Source organism: Anser anser (genome assembly GCF_964211835.1).
Source record: "Anser anser genome assembly, chromosome: 19".
NCBI classification, from domain to species: domain Eukaryota; kingdom Metazoa; phylum Chordata; class Aves; order Anseriformes; family Anatidae; genus Anser; species Anser anser.
In genome coordinates this window covers 5,381,909-5,401,017 of record NC_139740.1, presented here as the reverse complement: position 1 = coordinate 5,401,017, position 19,109 = coordinate 5,381,909, and the positions used below count along the sequence as shown (strand labels likewise).

At 42.1% G+C, this 19,109-nt stretch overlaps 1 protein-coding gene across 2 annotated transcripts in view; it reads left to right on the top strand.

Moving 5' to 3' along the window:
* Positions 1 to 4,786: 4,786 nt before the first annotated feature.
* The window catches only part of COX10 (cytochrome c oxidase assembly factor heme A:farnesyltransferase COX10), a 102,177-nt gene continuing 87,854 nt past the window's right edge, over positions 4,787 to 19,109 (top strand). For both annotated transcript variants that reach the window (XM_083805211.1, XM_083805210.1), the window contains exons 1-4: positions 4,787 to 4,942; positions 5,558 to 5,682; positions 6,477 to 6,801; positions 15,877 to 16,001. In XM_083805211.1, the coding sequence (XP_083661337.1) occupies positions 4,900 to 4,942; positions 5,558 to 5,682; positions 6,477 to 6,801; positions 15,877 to 16,001 (618 nt within the window). In that variant the 5' untranslated portion in view covers positions 4,787 to 4,899. The remainder of the gene's footprint in view (positions 4,943 to 5,557; positions 5,683 to 6,476; positions 6,802 to 15,876; positions 16,002 to 19,109) is intronic.

The following is a 19,109-nucleotide window of genomic DNA, read 5'->3' as shown; positions in this document are numbered from 1 at the left end:
GCCAAAGCAGGACCTGGGTAGGGCAGTGGGCTGATGGGGTAGCAAAGCATGACCTGGGGGGAGAAGAAAAGAGCGATGAGCGGAGGGAGGAGAGGCAGGAATCCGAAAGGTCTCAGAGCCTGCAACAGCGAGCGACGGCATCGCCTGGGGTCCCGCGGCCGGGACCTCCTGCACGGGAGGCGGGATGGGTTAATTGTGGGTCAGCAAAACCCAGCTTTGCATCTGGTGCTGAGACGCTGCGAGCATGCTCTGGTGGGCTTTGTGCGGCTAATGGCCATGTCTGCGGAGGAGACACACGTGGCAGCCCGCTGCCCGCCTCGCCTGGCTGCCGGGCTGGAGAGGGCTTCCACAAAACGGTTAATGTGTGTGCACCGAGCACTTCCTGAGCATTTGCTGAGTATAAGAGATCAGTTATGCAAGCTGTTTCTTCAGTTTTAATCTGATTTCCTCCCTCTGCTCTTAATAAATCTTATTTTTATTAGATCTTTTGAGTCCTAGGCAGCTTGGGAATTTCACATAGATTTTCCAGGAAAAGAAAGACCTCTGAAAGGAGGTATGAAAAAAAAAAAAAAAAAAGAAGCAGGGTCTGGAGATATTCAGGCAGCAATTCTCAGCTGAAAGAGCACAGGACACAGGTTCTTTTCTTCAGAGGGTTATTTTCTGGGCAAAGGGTTGCTGGAAAAATCTATTGTTGATGCTGGCTGAGAAGTTTAAGGGGCATCGCTGCCTGTCAGGAACAGCAATGTCTGGGTGAGTTAGGAGGGGCTGGCTGACGGAACGGGAGGTCGTGGGGGGCTGTGTAGCTCCTTTGTGAACAGTGGCTTGTTTCTGCTGCCGGACGGCAGGTAACCAGTGACAGAACATGAGCGAAAGGCACAAAGTCGTGCCAGGAGAGGTTCAGACTAAGCACTAGGAAAAATTTATTTACTGCGAGGGTGGTCAGACGCTGGAACAGGAATCGGGAAAGGCTGTTGATGCCCCGTGTCCATCAGTGTTCAGGAGACGTTTGGATACTGCCCTCGGTAATACGCTTTAACCTTTGGTTAGCCCTGAAGTGACCAGGCAGTGGGACTTGATGGTCTTTGAAGGTCCCTTCCAGCTGAACTATTTTATGTTCTCAGGTCTCGCCATGCTTTAGGGATGATTCCCTCGGCACGGTTCATCCCCACGCAGCTTGCTGCTTACTTCCCATCGCCTACAGGTTTGCACCAGGCTTGACATCAACTCCGAACTGGATCAGAGCCGAGCTTACACCAGACGCCTGGCGAAGCTCTACCTAAGGAAAGGCTGGAAGTCCTTTAACTGAAGGAAGCAATTACAGCTCAGAGTCCACTGCAGGTGGTGAGCAAGCCATACAGGCTTGCCAAAAACGGCATACCACAGGGTCAGCACGAGGCCACCTTTGACAGCTGGGAAGAGGCAGCAGTTTTGAGCTTCTGCTGATTTCCTACGGTATATTTGAACTCTGCTTTGGGAAATAAACCAGTCTGGCACACCCCTTCGGAAGGGCTACTGAGCCCTGATCTACCAGGACTACTCTTTCATTTGCTCTTGGAAGCTTCAGCTACTCCAGAGCACTGGGACTGGGGTGGAGGGAGGGGTTAGGGTTTTTGATTTGTTATATTTTTTAACCCGCTACACACCACTTAGAGTTACTTGCTGAGCACAAGGCTTTAATAGCAAGGAACAGGCATGTTTCAGGCTCTCGGCTGAAACCAGTACGTTTTGCTTCTGGTTGAGAGGCTTCTTCATTCAGGCCCAAAACATATCTATGCATCAATGTAAAGCTTGTGCACCACAAATGCTTATTTATGGAAAATCACAAATCTATCCCATTATGGGTGACACAATGAACTACTTAAATGGCCATCAGCGTCACGGGGAGTTTCTCAGCCACTGAGTTTGGGACTAGCTCTGACTCAAGGAGATCTCAGCAGGGAGAACATAGTTATACAATCTTGTGCCCTTTGCTTTGGACACCGTTCCTTCTGCTACATACCACAACCGGGCCACAACAAAGCAAATACAGCGGGGCTTAAGCTAAAGGGGGTACAACTGCACAAAGCTACAGCTTCCCACATGGTGTGTTACTGAACTCCACAACAGTCATAGCTCTGAAATGATCTGTAAAGGTTACCACAATAACAGCAGGATGCCATCTTATTTATTTTGCACTTGGCTTTTAAAGTTCCCTATCTGAAAGTACATCGAGTCTCTGTGGAGCTCTAACATCAATGCTGCATTCTATGAAGCAAGGAAAATATAATATTTTTACAGTCGGTCTTTAAATCATTTTCTGACAACAAATCAATCTTACAAGAAGCCTTGTTGGTGTTATGAGTAAGAGAAGGAGAGATTTTGAGATTAAAGTATAATAATAGTATGCTGTCTCCATGAATTTGCCCTTTCGTGTATCAAACTATTGCATTATGCTGCTGAGATCTAATTAAGCCCCACCAATCAGATTTATGATAGTGCTAATAGGAAAAAGGATCGTATAATGCTGTTAATATGTGCTCTGTAATTAACATTAATGGGAGTCGCGTGGTTAAACACCCCTTGCATCACCCTGAAAACGGACCTCTAGGTGCGGTGTTTATTTTATAACCGGGGAGAAGTAGCAATAGATACGGAGCAATTGCCCATCTTAGCAATTAGCAGAGATAACTCAGGAATCACTGCGCCCGAGCAGTGCTTGGCCTTGGAGCCCTGAGACAGGCAGGGTGCTGCTCCTGCAGCCTGCAGGTAGTCCTGCCGCACTGCTGCCCGGGGGCGAGACGGCGCGACCCGAGCGAGCAAGGTGCTGAGAGCTCCCTGGAAGTGCCACGTGCGCTTTTTAATGATTTGTTACGGTGCTTGGTGCTTGCTGGAGTGTTCAGTACTTCGTGGAGGCAGATTCTGCAGAATCAGCACTCTGCAGACCCAAAGCCTTGCTAACAAGACCCAAAGCCCGTGCAGCCATTTTAGGCTGAAATGTAATTCTGACATTTGGATACTTGTGTTCACTAAAAATCCCTTTCTCTTCTCTTTTCTCTTTTCTCTTTTCTCTTTTCTTTTCTTTTCTTTTCTTTTCTTTTCTTTTCTTTTCTTTTCTTTTCTTTTCTTTTCTTTTCTTTTCTTTTCTTTTCTTTTCTTTTCTTTTCTTTTCTTTTCTTTTCTTTTCTTTTCTTTTCTTTTCTTTTCTTTTCTTTTCTTTTCTTTTCTTTTCTTTTCTTTTCTTTTCTTTTCTTTTCTTTTCTTTTCTTTTCTTTTCTTTTCTTTTCTTCAAGGAGTAGCTTTAGTGGGTAAACCCAAATGGGTATGTGACATTCCGTGTTCCTTAAATCATCATTATTGTTTCATAAGGAGGCATTTCTCTGCCTTGAGGCCCATGGATAACATTCTCCTTAATTAGAAAAGTAGTGGTTTACCCCCTCTCTACAGGGGTGCAATTTATTGCCCAAGTGAAAGGCAATGAAAATCACCAAACCTTAAATCTCAGCCCTGACACGGAGCCTTTGGCTACCTCAACCTTTTTCTCTGTGACCCGAAGTGCCCTAAAACCAACCAGCCATTCCAGCCCTCTGTGTAGCCATTGTGTGTTTGCTACGTGATGTTTATTTTGTTTTTGCAGGTGTAAATTTAACTTGAGATCGAATCTGTGGTAGTTACAAAAACTGGAGATGCAAACAGGAACTGCAAAGTGATATATGCTGAGTGATGAGAACTCAGAGTAAAACAGGTTATTAATTGTAAGAAATGTGAAGTCCTAATTTCTCCCCAGCTCCCCAAATAGAAGCAGAGTGGAAATAAATGCTTCAAAGTAGGATATTCTTGGTGAATTAAAGTGAGTGTTTTCATTTTATCTTCCTAATAATGATTTAAGATGACTTTTGCATGAATTTAAGCACTATAAAGAAATGAAAGCCCGGGAGGAAGATGGGTCTGAGGCAGATTTCCATGTTAAAATATTGAGAATGATTTTCTAAAGCATTTAAGTGACTTATAGCCTACATCTCCTGAACTTAAACTCTTAAGAGAAAACATTTTAAAGGTGCCTGGGGGTGCAATTACGCTTTACAGCTTGAGCAGTCCTAACCATTCCCCTGCCTTTCTGGTCAGAGCACAGCGGAGGCCCCCTCCTCCGTGCCTCGTACCAGCTTTCAGCCTATCCGACCCTGCACGGGGTGGGTTCAGACAGTTAACCCAGTAAAATAAGTACATTTTCCCTTCAGGTTAGCAAGCTGAATCTGCTTGGAGATGGATCCAGCGAGCACCAGCACTGGTGCAAGGCAGGATGAGCCTTCAGTGAGGACCTCTCTGGGCAGCATCCATCTTCTAAATCCGACCTCCTGCAGCGTGTAACTGAAACCAAGCGGTTTAGAAAACTAATTCCAATTTCCAAGTGACTTTGGCAGGTGAATACAAGTGTTTTTGTTGTTTGTTTTTAACCAAGCCTTGAGATCTTTAATACTCATGTAGTTTGGGGAATGAGACTCCGTGTCCTCACCGACCTGGTTGCCTCATTTACCTTTTTTCTTAGCCCTCACTCGGTTGTTTCAAAAGCATTTTGTGACCCCTCCCCGAACCCCACGGCACCCTCCTCCTGTAACAGCCACTGCGCTAAGCCCGCGATTTTTAATAAAAACGCTGCGATGCAGACAAAAAAAGCAAATTTTAATAACCAGCGCCAGAAACAAGAGTATTGTGTACCCCTGCAAGGGTCTGAGCTGCTTCTCGGCAGCCGCGGGGTACGAACGCGCAGTCCCCGTGTCCCCTCCGTCCCCTCCCGTCCCCGGGGCCGGGCTCCCCTCAGCCGCCGGCGGAAGCGCCGACCCGGATGGCGTCCCGAGGTCGGGCCGCGCAAGATGGCGGCGCCCAGGCGCTGAGGGGAGAGGGCGGCGGGAGCAGCGCGGCGCCATGAGCGCCGCCCGCCGCTGCAGCCCGCCCCGGGCGCTGGCAGGTACCGCGGGCCAGGCCGGGCCGGGCCGTCGCTGGGGCAGCCCTGGGGGCAGCGGGGCCGGTCGGTTTTGTCGGGGAGCAGTGTGGGGAGCGCACGCCGGGTGTCCCCGGGCATGGCCGGCTCCTGTGAGGGGTGTCCCCGCGGGGCGTGCTGGGGCTGAGGGTGCCCTTCAGGGTCGTGTAGCGTTGTGGGGTCGTTGGTTTGTAGCGGTGTTTTCCTCTTAAAGTAAAATAAAGGAGCATAGATGTTATGTCAGGCACGGGTGGCCTTGGTGTGATCTTGCAGCCCTGTGGCAGCTGCTTCCTTTAAGCGCTGCTTATGCTGTGTGGCCGAGATGCTCTTACTTGAGAAAGCTGTGGGCTCGTGGAGGAGGAAGACAAGCTTAAAAAAGCATGTTTTTAGGGAGCTGGGAAATTAGGAAGAAAAACTCCAAACCATTAGAGCAATCTGCACTTTCGGTTTATTCAATAGGACTCCACAAATGTGTCTCCCCCCGTCCAGGTTCCCATTTGTGGTGGTGTCACGTCCCAGCAGACAACAGATGTTGTAGGCCGAATTACAGGTGAATCCGGGGGCAGAGCTGGAACCTAATGTTCTCCTTTTTTCTTTAAATAGGTTTATTTATTTGGCACTTGAAGAAAACAGGAATACGGCAAGTACCATGCCAGTTTGTGCATCTGTGCCGAGTAGCCAATGACAAATTGATCACGTTTCAGTACTTTAACTTTCTCAAACGAATGGTAAGTCAAGGAGTGTGGTTGTCCCATGTTTCTCGTTCCTTAATTAACTTTGTCTCGTGTGGCGAGCCAAATTGGAGATTGGTTGAAAAAACAAAATTTCCTATCCGGCAAGCTCAGGCAATTCCAAGCATCTCCTTTTGTGCGTCGCATCAGAGTTAAGCACATGGGACCTGAAACAGTTGAGGCTGGAGGAAGGCCACTGCAGCACAGATAATGCCTTGTGCCGCGGCGTGTCCTCTTCCAGACAGAGCTTTCCGTGCCTTTGAAGTGGAGTGCTCATCTCCTGCTGGGAAACATGAAATTAAATTACCTTTGCATTTATTATTCATTAAAGTGCTAGTACGAAAATCACTCATATCTTATAAAGATGCAAAAAGTTGAGTTCCTGTTTTTAGAGATTGGAGTTGTTATGGACCTATGCGTACCTGTTTGTTTATGGTTGAATTAATCACTTATAAATTAAGTGATATTGCCTGGTAGTTTTGAAGCTGAATTAAGTAAGGTTTGCTGTCAAAACTACAAGGGAAGTTGTATTTTGTTCAGAAACAGTTCTTCAAGGTTAAGTAAATGCCATTGAGGCAGTTGTGAAATGGAAAACTGCCTTTGTTGTATGTTGACCAACTTCAGAAACCTTTTGTGCATGAAGTAAGTGAAAGAAGACTAACTCAGTCGTGTCACTATAGGAAGTAAACCTGATAAGAATAATGTAGCAATAATTTTGGCATTAATAACAACATAAAAGGGATGAATACATCTTCTTAGCTAATCATCTTAAAATTTATCATTCTATTTAGTATGTAACACAGTACAACAAAGACCTCAGCCAACGAGCAAAACCTAAGTCAGATTCAGTTGCATCTCCTTTTCGTGAGAGTCAACAATTGGATCAAGAAAAGAAAGTTATACACAAGATTATACCAATTTCACCTGTTCATCAACCTTTGTCTAAGACATCAAACAGAAATGAGCTGAGAGAAATGAAGTTAGCTGCAGAAATTGGAGGCTCAGCCACACCGCTAAGAGCAGAATCCAAAGAAGAAAGACAATGGAAAGAAATGAAGCTACGGCTGGATGATTTGCCAGGAATTTTGGCACGTTTGTCCAAAATTAAGCTTACAGGTATTACTGGTTGTTTTTTCACTTATGTGTATTCTGTTTGATATTAGAGTTCTCTAACGTGCTATTGGTACAGACAGGTTTTTGTGTGATAATTCCCACTTCAGTGGCACAAAGTGCCTGGGTCAATTCCATCAAACGTGTGCTGGAAAAAAATAGTTTTATAAAAGTTATTTCTTCGCCTATTAAATTTGTTTAGAATCATCATTGCTTGCACCATATTGTCAGTTAGCTTTTGGGGATCCTAAGCAAGAGTTTGTACAAAAAAAATACTTTGAGGTAAAACAGGAATAGGAAGAGATTTTATAAACCTTGCATTAAGTTAAAACCTTTTTGCTTAAGTTTACCAACATTCTGTCTTATTTACCTTTCATTTTAACACTACTTCTTTTCAAATTCATATTAAGAGAACCAACAAAAGATAATCAGAATAATTTCAAAGTTTATGATGGAAAAGTTTTAGGTATGACCAATTAAAGTTTCTGAAATGAGGTATAGTTTACTTTTGTAGTTGTTAACCGAGCTGTACCTTCCAACCAGCAGTTTAAGCAATTACTTTGCAGCCCAACTACATTTCCTGTATTCTAATAGTAATACATAACAACTAGAAATTGCTTCTTTGCCAAGCAGGAGTGTTAAGTATGCTTTATGTCTAAAGAAGCTGTAATGATCTGACCGAAGACTTAGATTTTGTCAGTATCAGGGCCAAGAACAGAAGTACAATAATTTGAAGTCCCTACTGTGGTGCTCTCTCCAGTGGGTGAATTTTTCTGGTTTAAAAAAAAGAAAAACAGTAATAAAACTGTTATTCCATGCTATAACAACTTGTTACAATAAAAATCCCGAATTCAGTTTGTTTTCTGAAACTTTTGTCTTGTTTTCCCTCTTTGTTTTCCATGGAAGAATTGTACTGGCCACATACAGTGTACAATGGTCATTTATTTTTTTCTTAAATAAACAAGCCTTCTAGTTCTCAGTGTTGGTGAGACATCTCATGTTTTGGACTTGGCAAAACCAATCTTGTCTGTATGTCCAAATGTTCCTCCTTGATATTTTAAAAAAAACTCAAGATTTATTTATTTTCTGCTGCTAAAGAGTTGAGTTAGTAGACTTGATGGAAGAAAAAACATGTTTTTTTGATACTTTAATGATTTATTAGCCTTGGTAATTTCAAATTTAGGCATACAGAACTCTTACTGGCACATTTATAAGTTATCAGGATTATTGCACTTCCAAGTTTGCAACAGCTTTGTGACGCATACAACCTAAATTATTGCCTCTTCTCTTTGTGTGGAGCTGATCTGGTTTTCCTCCTCATGCTGTTAAGTTTTTAGCAGTATTTTGTTTCTCTAGTGCTCACCACAGATAATGTCTAAGTGCTATATGAACAATTAACTCTTTTGGCATATTTTCAACTAGGTGATTTTATTTAATTGGCTCTTTTATGTGAGCTTGAAGCCTATGCTGGTTATTGAAATAGAATTAAATTAAAAAAACTCAATAGATCCAGAAATAAAAAGTTAAAGTTCTGTGATTAAGTGATCAGTTTAAATGGGATGAGGGGGAAGAGAGAGATGGAGAAGGGGAGAGAATCAGCTCTTGTTTAAAACACTTTAAATGTGTTAAATTTGCTGATAGTCCTTATGGGTAAGCTCAGTACCACATCTGACCATTATTGTTGCTTCTCAAAACAGGAGTTTGAAGAACTTCACCAAGATGGAAGAGTATCTCTTTCAGGGGAAAATAATTGTGTGTGTTATTTTCTTCGTGTGGCCTCACTGTTGGTGCCAAAATTCTGAACTGCTTCTAGTAGCTCTTGCTAAAATGGAAAAAACAACATTGCAGGCAAGAAAGTACCACTGTTTTTAAAGCATAATGTTACCTGAAAGCTGTAGAAGGCAAAGGTTGCGGAATTTCATTTGGTTGAAGACTGCCTGTTTTGTACAAGCGTGCGTTTTCAGATGTGCTGTTCTTGAGCCAAGGTGATAAACTTTGTGTCTGTTGAGAAGGTGTAGAGATATAGAAAAAAGTGAATCCCTCTTCTTGGTGCGATCTTTGTGTATTTGGCAGGGAGATTGTATTGAAATGAGAAAATACAAAAGCACGAGTTGGATTTTGGATGAAGAGAGGTTTGCAGGAGGGAGCTCTGTTGCTGGTCTTTTTGGTCAAAGGACAGTGTAGGAGGCGAGCAGGAAAAATACTCGGTGCAGCGTGCAGAGCAAGGAGGTAGATTGAGCTCTTTTTCCAAGCTGTGCGATCATGTGGAAAAATACAAATTCTGTAAAGAGTATGGTGGTGTAGTTCTTTGATTTATTTATTTATTTTACTGAAGAAAAAATAGATTCTCTAAAGTCACTTTTATTCTACAAATGACATGCAACTCAATTCCTTCCACCCATGAAGTTCTGATAGATCTCATATCCTATGTGTTTATTTTGGCAGGCTCTTTATTTATACTTTTTAGGGTATAAAATAACAAAAAAACAAACTGTGCATTATGCTAAAATGAGACTTCCTTATGCCCTCTTCTCTTCCCGCTGCTGAAGTAAAGAGATGTTTGTTTGTGTTCTGAACTGCAATTCACCTTTGAAAGGAAATGAGTTTAGCCATTACCATACCCTCCTGCTTCGTGTAAACTATAGCTCTTATGAGTCTGCCATGAGAAACTCTGACTTTCCAACAGAAGAGGGAAAAAAAGAACTGTTTATATTCTTTTGCCATAAAAAGCGATTAGGGAATTTTTAATTACTTGTTGCATAATCCACCTTTTCGGGTTCGATTTCCATCCTTCCCTTTCTCTGTTGGCTGCTGCCTGAACAGCTGCATCTTACCATCCTGGCACTTGGAAAGCTAATGCATCTGCCTGATAAGTCTTCAGAATTATAAATGTCATTGTCTTCAACTTTATCCCAAAGTTCATGTGTAGTTGAAAATAGGAAAAGGAATTGTGAGGTATGGTGATAGGAGGAAATCCTAGTAATTTATAATGCGTACACATTGTTAAGAATATCAGGCGGTCTCATCTTCTTAAACTTCATGCTTTTGCCAGCGATCACAGATGAAAACTAAGATGAGCTGTGTGGAAAAACACAAGAAAGAAATGCCAGGTTTTGGTTTGGGGGAAGCGCAGCGAAGGCACAGTGTGCGAAGTGCTGGGTGTTCTCCTTAGCGACTTTGCTACGGTTTGTGAACATGAAGTCATTGCTGCTCCTGCACTAAGGGATGCCTTGTGCATACCTTGTGGTGACAGTGAGCAGCCAGAGGCACAGCACGTTACGTAGCACACGTCTGGGAAGCGGATGTGTAAACATGAGTAAGGTGTAAACTTAATTGCTAATTTCTGAACTGCTGTAGTTTTCCTAATGTAAATTGCAAGCTCACTGAGGAAGGGACGGCGTCTTTAGCTTTTCTCTCTCTGCTGTGCCTGTAAGAGTTGAATCCTGACTCTTGTTTCTCCTTCTGGCTACTATAATAGAAACCTTCAGTTTCTTGAAGAAAGGCACATTAATGTCCACATGTTGTGGGCATTTCCCTGTCTCCTTTGTCCTGTATTTTAGTATACTACAGTGAACATTTTCAGTTGTCTTCATAAACACATTAATTTGCATCTAATGATTCTTGTTTATACATGGTTGCTCATTTGATTGCTGTTTACCCAGAGATCCTGTGCAAAGTTGCAGTCTTTCACCCAAAATCTTTATATTCTTTTACATCATCTCATTGCAAAGCACTTGTAACTTCCAAATCTTTGAAGCTGCTTTAGAGTTTTGGTAGTATTTTTCCAAAATACAGTTCAACAGTTAATCTGCTAAAGCATGATGAACGTTATTTTCTGTTCTGATTACTGAAGCCCTGTTTCAGATCTCATTGGAGAGACTTCTCTGCTGGGTGGCTTGCTTTGGTTCCGTGTGTGCAGCATCCACAGAATCGCAGGGACCTCAAGGTGACACTTCAGAAGGTCGTCTAATCTATTTTTCCCCTAGGCAGGACCAACCTTAGGTATATCATCCCTGACTTCATGGTGCTCTGTTCGTTCTAAAAACCATCCGAGGGCAGAGAATGTACAGCTTCCCCGTGCAACCTGCTGCAGCGTGTTACTGTCCTCTCTGCTGAAAAGCTTCACGGTGGATATAACAAAAACCCCCGTTGCTTCGATTTAAGTGTATTGCTGTTTCTCTAAGCACTACGAAATCTGGAAACTTTCTCCAAAGTTTGTTTTTCTGTGGATCTCTCATTTGGATGTGAGACGTTGTTTGGTTATATCTAGCTCTCAGAGTTCAGCCCAGAATCCTGTTAATGTTATGTGAGAATAGTCGGGAGTAAATTCTCTCTGCTCTTGTCGTGATCAGCCTTAGGAGGGAGCTAAAATAGGCCAGCCTGGGGTGTTTATACCTCAGTAAATCTGGAGTCATTTGTCATCTTCAATAGAGTCATTCCAGGATTTACCATGGTCAGATCAGAATCAAACCTATTTTTTTTTTCATGCTTTTTCCTCGCCAAAGTGTTGTGCAGGTTACAGGCTGAATCCCAGGACTGGTGGAATCAGCTCTCTGAGGAGGCCCGTGCATTTATTTGATGTTTGTTTTTAAGGTAAAGATTTTTGTGTCATTCTGCTGCTATCTGATCATTAGTAGCTTCTTCCACAGGGAGAAAGATTTGGACATTCTCCAGTCAGATGCCAAAATTCTTTTAAAAAGAGGATTGGAAGAAAAGAGGATTGTCCTCATTTTTTTAAAATATGCTGTGAGTCTTGGCGTAGAGAAAAATGTTTCATAAATTGTATCAGGGGAGGTTCTGACTTGACATAAGGGAAAAGCGGTTTTGCAATGAGGACAGTCAAACTTTGGAGCAGGTTGTACAGACATGATGTGAAATTTCTGTCCCTGGAGATGAAAAAGCCCCAAGGGACCTGGCCTGAATTCAGCACTGACCTTCGTTTCAGCAAGGGGTTGGACTAGGTGATCGCCTGAAATCCTTTCCAAGTCGGAACCGCTCTCCGATGTGGCTAGACAATGTCAGACAGCATCCTAGGAGCAGAGACTGCATGCTGCAAAAATACGTATAGCTTCTACATCATGGACGTACTGAGCTATATTTAAATCTTGAAAAATGGACAAATAATATTTATGACCATTTTCAGGTTTGGAGACTAAAAATAGGGCATTTTTTCTTATGCACAGTTTTAAGAAAATAATCCCATTTTCTTTACTAGAAAAAAACAACCCAAGTTCATCAGATGTATTGCTTACGTCTGAATTTGTCTGTGCGCTGGTGATCATCTAGCACAGACGTATTGAAGTGGAAATGAGAAGCGTGAGACATTTGCTACTGGCTTGCAGTGTGATCGTTAACACCCTGCCTCATCCCTGCATCCATTGCGAAATGAAGATGATGGTTATCCAGCTTTGCATAATGACTCTGAGTGTTGCTGAACTGCTAAGTAACGTGGCATCAATCACTAAATAAGGTGCTTGTGTGTGCATGGGCAAAAATCTGCTAACAGCTGCTCTAGTGGAAAAAAAAAATCCATTTGCTTGGAGTTCCAGTACATTTCCACTTCAACTGAGAGCAGAATTTATTCTTTTAAATTGTGGCTTTAATATAGCCAGAAACTTTGACAAAGATTTATCAGTGTTCCTTGTATAGATTGTTACTAGTCTACACGCATTCTCCAGTCCTAAATATATTTTATAGGTCTGTCAAAGTAGTTCTCATTTTGTGGTTATTAAATCAGTAACTATTATCCTATCAAAGAGACAAAGCTTCATAGTGATAGTTTGCTAGCAATTTGTTTTCCATGCTACAAAGAAAACTAATGAAAGAAAAACAAACTATTATTACAGTTTATTTTTTGCAAAGCATTTTAAAATTCTTCAACAGTAGAAGAGATTATTGCTGTTTGCTCTGTTTGTGTTACTGCACTTGAATTTTATATGAGATTACATGAAGACTTGCTTCAAATTACTGTCCCAAATTTAAAGTTGCTTCAGGAGTTTGGCCGTCTTCAGTGTGCAGGTTAGAATCTACAACAAAACTGAGATGCACCTACCCCAGAAAAATCTAAGTTTACGAAGAAAACCTTTGTCAGACCCACAGCACCAATGTTGAGGCTGTATTTGTCTTTTCAGAAAGCAAAGAGTGAAAACTCAGGAGGAGAAGTTCCATCAGCTCTTGGAAAACCAGTTTCCTTTAAAGGAGTACAAAAACACTTGTAATAAAACGGTAAAATAGCTTCTTAAATTAAAATAGGAATACAATTGCTTTTGTTCTTCCATATGTACTGATACACAATCAGTACGGGAACAGAAAGGAAGTCTAAAGCTGAAGTGGTTTGCTTTGGGTTTCTTCCCCTCGACTTTGGCTTGGCTACTTTCTAATAGGAGCTAAACAAAATATAGTGTGGTGATTTGCACGGTACAAATCCAAAGATTTATAAAGGTAGATTACAATGAAGTCAAACAGGAATGCAAAGCATACTATGCACTGTAGTCCTTTCGAACATGTTCTTGTGCTGGAAATAACATTATTCACTTTTTTTTTTCCCCACACGAGTGCATTAGCATTTTCTTTTTCATTGACATTGAAATTGTAGGCAAATGTCCCTTCTTAATTTCTGTTAAAGCTAAAGATGTTTAAAAGACAAAGTTAGGTTTAGGTTGAGATCATAAGTTTAAATCCTGGCTTCTTTTTGAAGATAATGCCAGCTCTCATCAACAAATCTTGAAAGGATCAATTCCATTTTTCTATAATAAGGTGAAGTGAATTTGACCCCAAAAGCACTAAACTAGCAGGGATTAAAAAACAAACAATCTATGACCTCATTCCCTTGATGTGATTTCAATTAAATATACTTTTCCTCCGTGAAAAAAGTAGAAGAGTAAATTATTGCTTCCCCAGGAAAAGCAAATAAACTTCCCAATCCAAAGGGAACGTTTTCCTATTTACTCTTAACATGTCGCATTTGAATTGCAGGGTGATGAGACAAGCAGGGAAAACCTTGTGTTGAGAGCTCTGCCAAGCCACCCAAAATACCTGTTGCAATTGGATAAGTAAGAGGATGTACTACGGCCTTTTTTTAATGAGATCCTGCTAAGTCACTCTGAAATGACAAGCTGAAATTAATCCAGAGAAATCAATGGGGACTTTAATTAGTGCTGTAGCTATGCTGTCTTAGGATTTCTTTGAGGTCAGAGTGATGGTAAGGTTACATAGACTGTTTGCCAATCTGCTCCACCTTTCTTCTTCAGTAAATGAGTTGGTGTTTTCCCATAATAAATTGGCGTAAAGTGCTCTCTAAGATAAGTTTTAATTAAACTCTTGTCTAGAAGTGGAAGGGTGATTTATTATGCCAAAAGATGAATGTAATAATTCTTAGAAATGCAAACACCACTGCTTCACCGTCTTCTTTTGGGTGTATTTTTAACTCTATCAGCTGTAAACCAGGGGATTTCATATTTTCTTGAAATTATAATCTTGAAATTATTTCTTGATTATTCTCTATGAAGAAGGATCCAAGTTCGAAACCGGGATGCTCTGTCCCTGAGTTCTGAATAGCTGGGGTCCAGTCTTTCAGCAGTGATCAGTACTTGCATCTCTGCAGGTAAGGGTAAGGCTCCGTGCAGGTTCGAGGTGTTTTGGAAGCAGCTGAAGGAGCCAGGTGCTGTCACGAGAGGTGAAGCTGTGGGCTTAGCGTGATATAAACCTTGTGCTCTCGGAGACTTGCGCCCCAGCCATCCGTGCAGCACCCTGTGAATCCACAACGAGGCTAAATACGTTACGTTTATGACAATGTGAAATACATTATTATAATAATATTCATCAGCCAACAGATTTAATACTTAGCAGAAAGTTTTGCTGAGCAGCTTGTCATCTTCACTGTCTTTTTATAATTAAATCCTAAGGTCCTTACGTAGGCACAGCTCTTGAAACGAGTGCTTTGCATGTACATCCTTGCTGACAGGTCTCTGCCGTGACATTTAGTTCTTCCATCTCCAGTAACACTACCCAGGAGATAATCCAGATATATCAGCAAAGGTTATTTATTTGTCACTTAACTTTAGACACATAGGAGGCTTTGTAGCAATCAGGAAGATGAGAACATTTTGATTCTTTGATGCATACTTTTAATTTGAGATCTGGAACATGTAATTACACACAAGACATTTTTAAATTATTTAATAACTATTAATTTTCAATTGTCAGTTTCAAGGTCATGAGCAAGAAACTCAATAAGTCCTGACTTTTATAGTATAAGAAATTTTTATTTTAAAGTATTCTTTACAAATGCGAGTTTCATGTAACCTATTATTTGGGTAATTGCAGTATTAGGATTGAGACTAGGGTAACTTTCTTTTTAAGCATGTGATTAACAGTACTATACTAAAGTTATAATTTTGGATGACAAAACTGAAATGGATTTTTGTTAAAGACTTCCAAATTTGAGTGGATTAAGTGTTACGAGGTCCATGTGGTGATGTGATTGTACCTTCTGCCTGAAGTGGGCATATCAAATGGAAACAGTGCGAGCAGATGCTTTTACAGTGAAGTTACTGGCTTCACCAGGTGTTGTCTGCGTAGCCTTGGTTTTTTTTCTTTTTTTTTAATTTTTGTTTGTTTTGTTTTTTTGCCCTGCTGAAGTTTCTGCTATATTTTGATAGAATTTCTCTCTCTCGGTTCAGGGTTTTTCCCAACTGTTTTTCTGCCATGGTTGACTTTGCAATGGCATGTGGGTTACAGGGGGGAAAAAAAGTATCTCAGGTACCTGTTGTATGAGGCAGCTTGATCCTGTAGCAATCCATAAAATAGAGAATACAGTGCCATAAGTTTTATTCTCACCTCTTCTGCCTAAGTTCTGTTGCTTCTGGGTGTCTCATCCCTGGCAGTTGTCCTTTCCATCTTTGCCTTTGTTATGCAGTTAGCATTGTTTGTACTCTGTTCTTGGGGCTACTTTGGTCCAAAAACCAGTAAAAAGTTAATCTGCGCTGTAGTTCTTACAGGGTTTTAAAACCTTAACTCTAGCGATACGTATGAAGGAGGTGGTTTCTTGCTGATTCCTTGACCTGTGCTCTTGTGTTGCAGCTCTGGTTGTGTGCACGGCGTCCGCTGGGTTTGCCATGGCCCCGATCCCTTTTGACCTGACTTGTTTCCTGCTCGCCTCGCTGGGAACGGGACTGGCTTCCTGCGCTGCCAACTCCATCAATCAGGTCAGTGCCACGGCTCTGCTGCGAGCTGCTGATGTCCTGCCGTCGGAAACGCTGCCAGGAGCGAGCGAGCGGCAGGGCGTGCGGTGCCTGCAGCCGCAGCGCGAGCTCTGGGCCGCTAAAACCGACGCCACGGAAGGACCGTGTCTGTGAATTAGAGTCTGTGGGCACAGTGTGTTTGTTCAGAATTGAGCTGATGAGGTTTTAAGCCTCCCAATAATAATGTTTGTCTTGATAATACCGAGCATGGATCACTGAAAATGACACAGGAAGAACTGTGTAATTGGAGTGCCAGAAGAGCCAGCAGGGCTCCAGCCTTACGGGCCCGGCTCTTTGGGCGCTTTATTGCCTGACCTTGTCGGGTCTGTCTGAGGAGACGCTCAGAGCAGTTTTCTGAATGAGTGGGGCGTCGGGGGGGTTAGTGCGTCTGGAATCAGGATATCTCCCGTGCATTTGTTAAACACACTGGAAATCTCAACCGTGGGGTAGCTGTGTCTCATGCTCCAGAAGTTGTAGGTGCCTGAACTTGAGCTTCCCTGCATGTGTGAGAGTTCCTGCGGGGCTTGATGCTGATCTCTCAGCTCTCCTGCAATCAATCCAGCTGTGAAGCAAAGTTGCTCTTAGGCTCTTCTTAAGTCCCAAAGGAGAGACAAACTAGTGAGCAGGTAACGTGCAGGGTGGAATGGACTTACAAAGCGTGGTAGCCACAGTCACTTTAAGCTGTAAATACGAGCTGAAACAAGTGGCAGTGCCTTTGATAGCACGTTGGGGTTTCTGCAGTCACCTGGGCAGTGGGGGCCTGAGTCCTAGGACACTGCTGATGGAGCAGGTCATGGAGCTTTGCTGTGATCTGCATCCTGGAGACACCTTGATTGGGTCAGGCTCTCTGTGCTTAAGCCTCTTAACAGCTCAGTTGCCGGCACCTGATGTGCTCTTTGGGATTGCACCCAGAAGCACACCTTGTTCAGGCTCGTGTGAGCGCAGGCGGTGCTGCTTGTTTTCACTGAGCTTGGACTTGGGCTCAGCAGCTAACTTGGTGTCTGTTTTCTGTGTAAAATAGAAAGAATGCTGCATTTTTGTGAATTCCATGGAAATATTCAGGTGAAAACACTTAGCCTTGAAAAAAAAAGTATACATTTGCACGTATTTTTCTACAAAAGAAGGTCTGGATAAAGAAGCCGTTGTAACTGGAGGAGGAGCTTTGTAACTGGAGGAGCACCAAAAGGTGGACCTTTCTTGGCTTTGATATAATTTCAGAGAGATGCTTTTTTCTTTCTATCTACTGTTTTTTTAATATTTAAGAATTTGTTTCATGACCTGTCAATGCTTTTAATTATTTACTGTCATATTTGCCTTCCTTTTTGACATGGGTACTACTAGACTCAAAAGAGAATTAATTATTTCTTGTTCAGAGACTCTCGTGTAACGTGTCTGTCTTGAGATTCTGATACATCTTCCTCGAGGTGATATTCATGCACAAATAACTGGTTTTCTTTGTCTTCAGCTTCTATGCGTTGCGTGATGTTGTGTTTTGTCTCAAAAGCAAGTGCCTTTTTAACTCCTGGGAGCTGCTTTTTAAACTGGTGTTTTTTAAACTCTAGAGATACTCGGGAGTACCAGGAATCCTGCACCACAATTTGGAGTTTGGTGCTTTTGAGGCTTGCTGAGAAGGGAAAGGAAAGTTAAGAGTGCAGTAACCTTGTGTTTGGGTTCATAGTTCACGATTTATTCGCTGCTATCTCACCATAGGAACAGCTGTTACTGTGCCCTTAAAGAGAGGCTTACTGCAGCCTCTTGAAGTGTAAAACTCTTTTGCACAAGCAGGGCTGAGTGCTTTAAATTTGCACTCTCATTCTTCTTTAGTTTGTTACTCGCCTGTATAGGCAGACCTTCAAGGCAACTATTCTTATTAAGGAAAATAAAGCAGAGTTGGTAACAAAGCAAAAGCAAACAGCTGTGGTTTATGACCTTGTTTATCAATAGACCCTTTCAGTCAATGATTATCCGTTTTCTGATGTTGCTATTGGTGCTGTTTGTGTCTGAATTGGCTGGGAATTTAATTTTCAATAAATACTGTAAGCTCGGGTATCTGTCTTGACCTTTGGGAAGGAGCACATTTGACTTGGAACTTCCTTTTATTGCTACTTCGCTCTGTCCATTGCTCCCAGCACACATCCTCTTCCCTGGCAGCTCATGACTCATGTTTCCCTTGGTGCTCCTTGCTGGCCCTCAAGGACCTTTTTATATGATAACCGTCTTTCCGCTTCCCATATTGCTATAAATCTGTGCATCTTTAAGGGCAACTCGTCTTTCCCACCCCTCATTTCCCTGACAAATCTGCGTTCGCAATTTACAGCCCTCAAATATACCGTGGGAAGGTAAGGCGTTGATCGTGTCAGATTCCTCCCCGTGATTTAGGACAGGATGTGAAGAACTTGATCCTGTGAAAATGTAATAGAGATTCCGTAATATTCGAGAAGTGTGGTTACAAACTTCTAAACGTTCAAATTCTGTGGCTTCTTTTGTTTTTTCTGTCTCTCGACCACATCACAATGATCCGGAGGGAGCTGGGGCCGGGTCAGCGCTGTCAACGTGGGGTGAAGTCGGCTGGCTTGCTCCAAACTGCTGCACGGAGTAGGGCAGAGGGACCACGAAGCCATACTTTGCTGCTTTAGGAAATTGGTCTAAAATAATCTTTTAGTTATCACTTGCCCTATTGATTTCAGATTGCTGTGATACTTGAAACTTCTCTTTTTTCCTAACCACAAGAGCTAGCACGTTACAACAATTTACCAGAGTGGAGCTTCTCACTCCATCTTCACTGTCCTTAAGCAATAATAAGAAAGGATGGGAGTTAGCAGCACTGTGTTTTTCCATTGTTTATAGAAGTGCAGTTTGGATATTTATCAACCAAAAGCATGTATTTACAAACACGTTCCCTTCACAACCATAAATTCTAGCTGTGCTTTTTGGTGGTAAGTAGAAATAATATATTTTTATGACAATTCTCTGAAACTGGGTAATGATTTTTAAGAAACTATTTTATTTATATATATATTTCTGACAAATGACAGTGAAAAAGTTGTTTGAAAATATCCTGAAAAATACAGA